Source organism: Fundulus heteroclitus, unplaced genomic scaffold (assembly GCF_011125445.2).
Source record: "Fundulus heteroclitus isolate FHET01 unplaced genomic scaffold, MU-UCD_Fhet_4.1 scaffold_54, whole genome shotgun sequence".
NCBI classification, from domain to species: domain Eukaryota; kingdom Metazoa; phylum Chordata; class Actinopteri; order Cyprinodontiformes; family Fundulidae; genus Fundulus; species Fundulus heteroclitus.
In genome coordinates, this window is record NW_023396967.1 from 572,829 (window position 1) to 582,676 (window position 9,848).

The 9,848-nt window shown below is 39.6% G+C and overlaps 1 protein-coding gene across 1 annotated transcript; it reads left to right on the forward strand.

Annotated features, from left to right (window-relative positions):
* Positions 1-1,397: 1,397 nt before the first annotated feature.
* rnf114 (ring finger protein 114) lies at positions 1,398-8,530 on the forward strand. The gene is made up of 6 exons (XM_012862310.3): positions 1,398-1,663; positions 2,297-2,447; positions 2,617-2,723; positions 6,364-6,478; positions 6,581-6,688; positions 6,786-8,530. Exons 1-6 carry the CDS (start codon positions 1,527-1,529, stop codon positions 6,849-6,851), a joined length of 684 nt encoding a protein of 227 aa, XP_012717764.1. The 5' UTR covers positions 1,398-1,526; the 3' UTR covers positions 6,852-8,530.
* The last annotated feature ends 1,318 nt before the right edge of the window (positions 8,531-9,848 follow it).

Sequence of the window (9,848 nt, forward strand, 5' to 3'; positions counted from 1 at the left end):
ATATATATAAAAGGAGTGGTCCACGGACTGAGCAACAAAGAATGCCACAGGTAACTGTACTGGCTTATGACTGGAAAAGTTTAGGTTGCACAAGCTGAGCGAGGATGTAGAACTGTAAAATAAATCAAGACAGTGCTTGATGACAATAGAAGTAAGTTGAGAACAATGTTATGTGAGATGTGAGTCTTTAAAGACACATACAGATGATCTGACTACATCTGTCTCTGATCAATACAGATGGGTATGGAGATAAAATCATTCCAGGAAATGATTTGTGCTGCACCAGAATAGCTATGATCTTTCCAGTTAAGGAGTTAAATCTATTCTTTGAGTTGAATTGCTGCTATTTATCTGGCTCCCACAAAACAAATAAAAACAGCGTAGCACATTTTTAACCCTATAAAAAAAGCCGTGACACTCACTCCCTTTTGCAGACGTAGCAGTACATAACTTACCAGTGGCACTAAAACTATTTTGTATCTACATTCTTGTACTTCTTCTTGGTATTAGCCAATTTGTACAACACATTTTTGTTGAGCTTCAGGCTTACATTTGTGCATTGTACTTGAGAATAATACTGTCAACGGTATTCCGATTTTTTATTTTATTTAGCAGGTCAATCATAACATATGGTGAGGAAAGATAAAATTCTTAGTTTAAAATATAAGACATTTTTAATGTGATGATGGCGATGTGTTGGGCTTGCCGTCAGGAATTTTGGACCCCATGGGAAAAGAAATCCAAATCACCCCAAAAGCTCATATTAGATTTTGTTTTTGGGGCACCCCATGTCATTCAGGGACCCTTGGAACTGTCCTAACTTTTCCCCCCCTAGACCTATGCCACCCCCGGCGATGTGCAGCGACGTTGTGCCAGATTGCAAGCCAAAATTGGCATGAACATTTCCCATATGTACTGGTGATGGAAAAGTAGCCCATTTGAAGGCTATTGCACTTCTCATTATCAAGGCTTATATATTATAGTACAATGAAGCCTAAATTAATTGAAAACATCTGATAGCTTTTCAGCATGCATCCAGAAACATATGCGTTTTATGCCTTACACAGACACGTCTTGTGTAGATTAGTGCTCAGAAATGTATTTGTAATTGCGTTGACTAATACAATCTGATTCTTTCAACAGCGGTTTTAAATATCACCGATGGCCACTATATTGTAAAGAGATTAAACTCGAGTTATTTAACAAATTATGAGAAAAATCTAAGATGTGAATTTTTACATGTTATAAATTATATACCGGACAATATTTTTTGCACAAATGAGGGCTGACTGCTTGATTACGAGCTCTACGTAAAGTGCCAGATTAAACTGCAGGTCAGTCCTGGTTGCTAGATCTACGGGAGCCTCGCAGGACACTAATGTTGTCATATGCTGAACGGGCTCGGAGTTGTGATTCCAGACGCTCCGCCCCAAGAGCTTAAAAAAAAAAAAAAAAAAAAGAACCCGAAGCCGGTGACGTTTTGTTACAGTTGGTGTTGCTGGGGACAGACTCGGTGAAGAAAAGAAATGGCGATGCTCGGAGGCTTCAGCTCTGCACAGCCCAAGAAGAGCGTCTCTGACGGCAGCGGCGACGTGTCGGATTTCGTCTGTCCAGTTTGCCTTGAAATTTTCGAGACTCCCCAAACAACACAATGCGGCCATACGTGAGTGTCTTGTTTATTTTTTTCTGTCCCATTTTCCGACCTCCCTCCCCCTAAACCAACCACCAGCACCAGCGATGCAGCGGCAGCAGTTAAAAACAATGAGAAGAAAGGGATAACCTTCGCCACACTGTCTGGAGCAAAGTGCCAAAAAAAACGTCGACTACGCCCGTGTCGGCTCTTTGCGTCGAGACTCGGCTGTTCAAATTTGTTCGCACGATTATATGGCAAACTCCATTATAGCTTGCTAAATCAGTTTCAGTTTTGTTTACATCAAAAAGGGAGGCCTCAGGCGGGAATTGTAGTCCTTCTCCGCGTTGCAATGACTGGCAGAGCAGCTATAAAGGACTACAACTCCCAGCGCCTTCTTGAGCTCGGGACTTTCCTTCGGATTTACGCGAAGCTCACCTCAGATATATATATATATATATATATATATATATATATATATATATATATATATAGAAAAGGAACGGCTCTTCGCTTACTAAGTTGGTGAATTATTATTGTTACAGCAAATTAACAAAAGTTGCCTTCAAACAACAACCCCCCCCCTCCCCAAATAAATATGAATATTGCTGTTTATTGTTCCTCTGACTGCACCATTATCACATTCTTTGCTCAATTTCCTGGCAGCTTCTGCCAGAGCTGTTTGCAGGAATGTTTGCGTCCACAGAAGCCGGTGTGTGCCGTATGTAGGACAACTCTGAACAACTGGACCAGAGCCGCTGCCTTGGAGGCCGTCATCCAGTCGTCTGTGGCAGCTTGCAAGGGATGTGGAGTGCAGGTATTTAAAAACGAGACCAATGAAATGTGTTAACGGACGCCCAGTGTCTGCAATTTCTACATTTAGTCTGAATTTGAGTCGTTATAGCTGGGTAACGGGTTCTGTCTATCGCCAGAGAGACTGAATTGTCTTTATAATAAAGTGGCATGTTATCGGTTTCCCCCCTAAGGTTGGCCTCTCTCAGATGAGAAGCCACACAGCTGCCTGTTCAAAATACCAGGAGTACATTGAGGAGGGGGTGAGGAGCACTGCCCAGAATCAGCCTGCCATTATCAGGTGAGGGACGAGCGGCGCAATCTTTGCCATTTCCTGCGTGGGAAAAACCATGCGCTGGCCTTCATTTATGGACAGCTCTGTTATTACTCTCTGCTACGTTACCTTGTTTTATGTGAAGTTTATTTGTAGAGCACATTTCAGCAGCAAGGCGATTCAAAGTGCTAAAACATAAAAAAAATATATCAAACACATTGAAACGGTCACCAGTTGTGAGACCAGTAAAAAACATTAAATTGTATCAGGGGAAAACATCAATACACGTCAAATATGTTGGTGAGGGTTCCTGTGATTATGGCCGAAAGCAACTCTAAACAGGAGGGAGTTTTTTTTGTCTTCAGTTAAAGGAACTCAGTGTTTCGGCTGTTTTGCAGTTTTCTGGAAGTTTGTTCCAGATTTGTGGAGCATAGAAGCTGAGTGCTGCTTCTTCACGTTTAGTTCTGGTTCTGGGTGTGCAGAGTAGATCAGAACCAGAAGGTCTGAGTGGTCTGGAGGGTTTATACAGCAACAACGATTTCTAATGTATCTTGGTGCTAAGCCGTTCAGTGATTTATACACCAACAGAAATATTTTAAAGTCTATTGTCTGAGTTTAGAACTGGGTGCAATTCAATCACTTGGAATATCAGAAAAGTTTATTTTTATGATGTGATTCAAAAAGTGAAACTATTGTACAGTTTCATTAAACAGAGGAATGCCGTATTTAATGTCATTTGGAGAAGAAGGACTGGACATTTACTCAGTGGTCCAAAGTCCTCTTTTTAGATGACTTGGTATTTAATTTGGAACTTGAGGTCCTTGCGTGTGGAGGAACAGTGGAGCGCCACAGATCCCAAATGACCCCTGTCAGGTATAAGCTGGTTATCATGTCATTTGGGGGTTTTGATCCACTGTGATTAATCAATTCCAAAGCCAGCGCAGACATCTACTCCGAAGCTTTAGAGCCCTTAGCAGATCCCTACTCCGACAAGCTTTATGGAAAGGGTGATTTCACTTTTTAGCAATATTTGGAACCTGCTTTAATTACCAAGTCATCGTTGGAATTAAAGAAGTTGACTTATCTGACATAAACCCCATAGGCAGTCTAGTTGAGATAGCCAGGAGAAAGATGGGAGACCCCAGACCCTCCAATGCAGACGGACACAAGGCCGCTTGTGAAGCACAGGCTGACTCCATCCAGGCAACGGCGCACTGATTCAGTAAAAGGAGCTCCAACCAATCACTGAGTGCCTGCACTGTGCAGTATGTAGGCTTTTCATCAGGCTAAATTTCTGTATTTAGAATATTCCTAATTGGTCTTACATGATATTCTAATGTTCTGAGAAACTTAACGTAGGAATTTACTGACCCATAATGGTAAAATACTAACTGAAATAAACATTTGAAATATACCACCATATGTAAAGAATCTGTTTCATACTGTATAGATATTTGTTTTTAACAACTTACTGAAATAAACTTTTTTCAATGATATTCTAAATGAGTGAGCTGTACCTGCAGACATTAAATGTACAGTCAGCAGGAAGATTTGTAACCAAACCTTATTACATCGTTATGAAAGGACAACACTGCTAATTGCACTACTGTAAAATATTTGTTATGGTGACATTACCGTGGGATACATTCAATCTGTAGGAAGAGAGACAATCTAAAGTTTGTGAACAGAGAATATCATTTAAATGTTCTGAGTGCAGTGCACATCAAAAAGTTGCTCAGAAGCACTTCACCGAGTTACATTTACAAACTAAAGTAATTGCCAAAAAACGGCGTCAGTATTTTGACCCCTTTTTAGTTGTTTTTTTTTTTTTTCATGAAGAGACATTTAAAGAGTTTTTGCTGGAAATTTGATTATGAGGATGTAGACTATATGCAGGGAGAGAGATTCATATCCAAAGTCATATTGTGAGGCTATTTTTAGCTTCCCATTCCGAATACCGGATCGTGTTGCTTCTTTCGGCCACACTGTTTGGGAGCAACACCCGCTGCCTCTGTAATTTTATAATTTTAAGGTTTGTTTATATTTCCCTGCACAGAAATTAGAAACCACATTCTGTGCACAATAAAAGTTCTTGTGGACCTCCACCTAAAACTAAAGTTCAAAACCAAAGTTCTTCACCAACTGGTTTTGTTGCTTACACTCAAATATTTTGGGAATGAAGAGTAGCAGGGAGAACACATTCATACCCTGGCACCGCTGGTGCATTAAAAGTGAAAGTAAATCTGATCTTTTATGAGACCAGGGCATCTTTCTAATCTGAGGCTGTAGAATAAACTGCAGGTAATAAGTGACCATCTTTAAAAGCGCTTTGGCCCGTGTGAGTGACAGCCATCAAGTTTAATGCCTAAAGTCTGCTGATAATCTTATTGTGTTCTGCTTATTTTAAATCTATATTTCTTTTAGTTTTTCTTCCATCAGGATAGAGGTTTAGGTTTTGGAGGTGTAGAGAGTTGTTAATGAGGCATTTCATTTTAGATCATGGTGAATTAAAGTCCAGTTACTGTAAAGCAAAGCCAGGTTCATTTGTGTGGCACAATTCCTACCTGAGCGCTTCACAGGAAAAGGGAGTAGGAAATAAAGTTGATGACATTTACAAAAGACATGTATTCATAATGTGCTCCTACTCAGTCTGGAAAGGCAGGGGATTTGATTGAAAGAATTATCCAGGTCTGGATGATTACAGAGAAGTGTGGAAAGTTGGTTGTGTTTCTATTCCCTATCCCTTTAGTATAAATGTTTGTGCTTCTTTCCGCCTTTCTTTTCTCCTTTCCTTTTATGCCAGTCTTTCTTTATATCCTTTCTTCCTTCCTTCCCTCCTTGAGTCCCTCCATCATCACTGACCTTTTTTATTCTGTTCATTCTATTCATTGTGTCCTTTCAGTCCTTCTGTGTGCCCTTCCAACCTTTTTTTATGTTGCCTTCTCTCCTTGCATCCTTCCTTTCTTTCCTGTTTCTCTGTCCTCCTCCATCCTTTCTAGTATTCTTTCTGTCTTTCTTTGTTTACCATCTCCCTTGTGTTCTCCCACCTTTTATCTCCTCCTTCCTACCCTCATTGTCTTCTTCTGTGTATCTTTCCTCTCGTACATTAGTTTTGATATGGTTGCTTCTTCCTGGCTTCCTGGTACCCTTCCATCCCTTTGTCTTTTTTTCACTTTATCCTTGTCCCCCCCACCCCCTGTTTTTTCCTTTTGTCTTTTCTTTCCTTCTTTTCCTTCTTGTATCCCTCTTTCCTACCCCTTGTCATCCTTCCTTGTTTCTCACTTCCTTTCTTGTATCTTTATTTCTTTCCTTCATTCTTAGTGTTTCTTCCTTGTGTCCTTCTGTCCTTCCTGCTGTCAGTCTCTGGTTTATACACATGCCACAAAATGCTTTTCTGGTGTAGGAGGGTCGGTTGTCCCTTCATAGGACAGTGTGTGTGTACATATTTTTTTTAAACTGTAAAATTTATTGAAAACTGAAAGTTTTTATCTATTTTTATAAAAAAAAATTACATAAAAATGTTTAGGAACTCTATAACTCTTTTTGTTCTCCAGACGTTCCTTATTCTAATTAATAGACTGAAGTAACAACAAAAGTACGATTCCAATTCAATGTAAAAACGGTCTGAAACAACCATCAGAGAATAATTTTGGTTCCTGTCCCTCAGCCCGGTGCCGAACCGCTTCACCTTCTCCTGCCCCTATTGCAACTGCCAGAACCTTGATCAGGACGGCCTGGTGGAACATTGCACCAACCAACATGCACGGGATACCCGCCAAGTGGTGAGAAATCCACACCGCGGTGCAAATCTTTCTTTCTTTTATATCTTAATCATGACCAATAAAATCTTTATGGCTCCTATTTATTCCTCTCACTTGGGTAAGGTGTGTCCCATCTGTGCCTCAATGCCTTGGGGAGACCCCAACTACAGGAGTACTGACTTTTTCCAGCACCTGAAGATCAGACACACTTTCTCATACGATACTTTTGTTGTGAGTAAAACACTTCTCAGAAGTATACCTTTTTTTTTTTGTTTTTCAAAAATCTCATGGGTGAACATTTTTGTTTTCCTTTTGTCGTGTTCTGCAGGATTACGCCACAGATGAGCACACGATGATTCAGGAAGCTTTACAGCGTTCCCTCATGGACAAGTGACGCGTGAGGAACAGCATGGCAGCAGGAAGAAGAGGAATCCAGAGAAGAGAGCAGGAGATTGTCTTGGAAAGACAAAAAAAAGAAAAAAAAAAAAGAAAACAACGACAACAAAAAATAAACTCTGTATCATTAATGGCTCTATCCAGAGGACAATTGTACTGAATCGTTATGGATCATTCTTATTTCAAAGGGACACTGGGTTGCATCTTCGAAATCTAAAAGATTTAAAGTAAATCAATAAATAATGGAACATCCTTGCAACATATTGTACTGTTTAATTTAGGACTGATGCAGCGTTTCCAGTGCGGTGATTCTTTTTCTTCCCCTCTACTGAGTCTGTGTTCTTGGTAGTTAGTTTTGCATTTACCTATGTTTAAGTACGTTTATTTAAGGATGATCTGTCGAACAACCAAAACTTCCACGTTGTGAAAAAGTTGACAATACTTGATGCTATGAGAGGGTTTGACCACTAGGTGGCTGAATATCGCCAGCAAATGACAAAACTTTATGAGAGAAGGTTGTCCAGCAACGGTAATAAATGACATCTTGGCCAGCAATGGCTGCGCATATAAACTATCTGCCTCGAGAGAGAGAAAAAGGGATCCGTTTAAATCTGTATGCTGTTTCTGGTTGAAGTGTGCGAGGGTGTTTTTTTTTTTTTCTTTTTTTCCCCCCCTATTTTATTTGCCACAATGTGCTAAAAATAACTTTTTATATAATGGGTCAAAACAGCAAGAGACGCTCGCTTGCTTCATTGTAATGTTCCTCCGTTTGTGTCGTTGTGCCTTCTAGTAAATCTTATTTCTGACTTCCAAAATTAACAGGGCTAATCTAGATCATCCTGGGACCTGACAGATGCAAAAGGGTCAACATTGATTGCTTGTGTAGGTGATTTTTTTATTTTTTATTTTATTTAATTTTTTTTACCCACCCAACATTTTGTACCATTATCTTTCCACTGGGGGGCACCAGAGGACTACCTTTCCCTGACAGTTCTAGTTGTGACGATACCAAATCAATTTAGATTTCATTAGATGTAACACGAGCATTTTCTTTTCGGTTTTAAGTGCATTACACAAAGACGTCATCACTTTACAAAAAATAGGTTTTAGTGAACTTATTTAGTCATAGTCAAAAGCACTTAACTCTTTTAAACAACATGGTTAGCTAATATAACTAAATGTAAAGTGCTGTGATGTGTTTGCTTGAATACTCTCAGTAATCCAGAATACATTGCTTTATTCATCCACTGTTCAAAGTCTTAGTTCTTGTATTGATTTCACCCTAACATCGCTCGCATGCAGGGTTAGAAAACAACAGAAATGTTTGTTTTTCCTGTATGCCTTTGTGTTTGTTCCCTCCCCCAGCAACTTTTAATGTCTCAGACCAACCTCAGAGTAAAACAAATCTACAACCAACAGATTCATAAATCTCTTTACAAGCAGATTAAGTAGCTCCCGGACAGAACGTTTGTCTTTTTTATGTAGTCTTTTCCTCCCACTTTTAAGGCCTGTTATGAATGTTGTTTTTTTTTTTTTTTTGTCCCCCTCTGCGGTATTAATGTGTTTTTAATTTGTAATGACATTTCTTTTCCTTTTCTCGATATATATCACGTTCTCTTAGCCCTACTGTCAGGGTGTGCTAAATTCTGAGAAATTAAATCTCTTTAATTATTTAAGCCTTGGACTCGCATATCAAGTGCGTTTGATTTATACCTGTACGTTTGAGGTGATATATGTGTGTGTGTGTGTTTCATTCACTGCTTACAACGCGTTACAAAGACGTCAATTTAGGTTTTTGCACATTTTGTTGGGGTTTAATATGATGTACCAGCACATGGTCCCAGTTTACATTCCTCCATCAGTACTTCCTAGAACCAGCTTTGCACATCTATAGTCTAAAATCTATGCCTATTCTGTGAAATTTATTTGTGAACATGCATTTCTAAACCACAAATAATCTACTAGATTTAGGATGGGATTATGACCGGGCCACTTTATCGCATGACTATAATTAGATCCAATACTATATCATTGTAGTTCTGGCTGCGGGATGGGGAAACTCTGCCTCAGTCTAAAGTCTTTTACACCGTCCAACAGGTTTTCTTCCAGGATTACCTCCTATTTTGCTCCGTCCACGTAACCAACTCTGGTGAGCTTCAGCATCTCTGCTGAAGGAAACTAGCTCTATGGCATGATGCTGCCACTAGCGGTTTTCCCTGCAGGTGGGGATAGTGTGTTAAGGATGCTGTGCTGTGTTAGTTTTCCAACCCCACAAATTGTTTTGCATGTGGGCTAAGAAGTTCATTTAGGCTTCTAGCGTGTTCCTTGGTCTTCATGATGCCCCAACACTTGCGTTTATGTTGATACTACGTTAATAGGAATTTATTTAGGGGTGCTGGACTAAAAGGGGCCGAATAGAAATGCATTCCACACTTTTAGGGGCTTCTTTTGCATAAAGTTGTGTCATTATTCTTATGTCATCATTGTGTGCTTTGTGTTGCACTATAATGTAACATCTAGATAGACATATATCTATGTTAAAAAGCATAGAAAAGTTCTAGAGGCACTTTGCATTTATTGCCTCAGTGCAAATTGTAAACTATTTCAAAGAAATCAGTGGAAGAAAAACGGGCTTGGTTGGGTTTCACAGTCGGAATTAAGACCAAAACTCCTTTACTGAGACGAAATGATGGAAACAAGCGCTTTCTACAAACCTTTGTTTTGTGTTTAAGAAACGAGGACGTCACACTAACAATGATCTTGCAACGTGTCTTTGAATGTGACAGCTTTCTGATGAAACATGGGCTCTTCAGTGTACATTGTCCACAGGGAGGGAAAATTCTCTCATCTCTTCCCTTTAGAGCCTCTTGTAGATCTAATCACTGCAGCTTAATAATACTACAGTTTTATAGCTCTACAAAGAACCTTATAAACCTTATGTTTTCTCACCCCTCCAATCAGGTTTTTGCTCCTGGCAGATAAAGGAGGGATGTTA

Bases quoted from the DNA above. Each gene is read 5' to 3' on its own strand.
- rnf114 (XM_012862310.3), top strand. From the start codon at position 1,527: ATGGCGATGCTCGGAGGCTTCAGCTCTGCACAGCCCAAGAAGAGCGTC. The intron at 2,448-2,616 runs GTATTTAAAAAC...TTCCCCCCTAAG, and splicing joins GCAAGGGATGTGGAGTGCAG to GTTGGCCTCTCTCAGATGAG. The intron at 2,724-6,363 runs GTGAGGGACGAG...CCTGTCCCTCAG, and splicing joins AATCAGCCTGCCATTATCAG to CCCGGTGCCGAACCGCTTCA.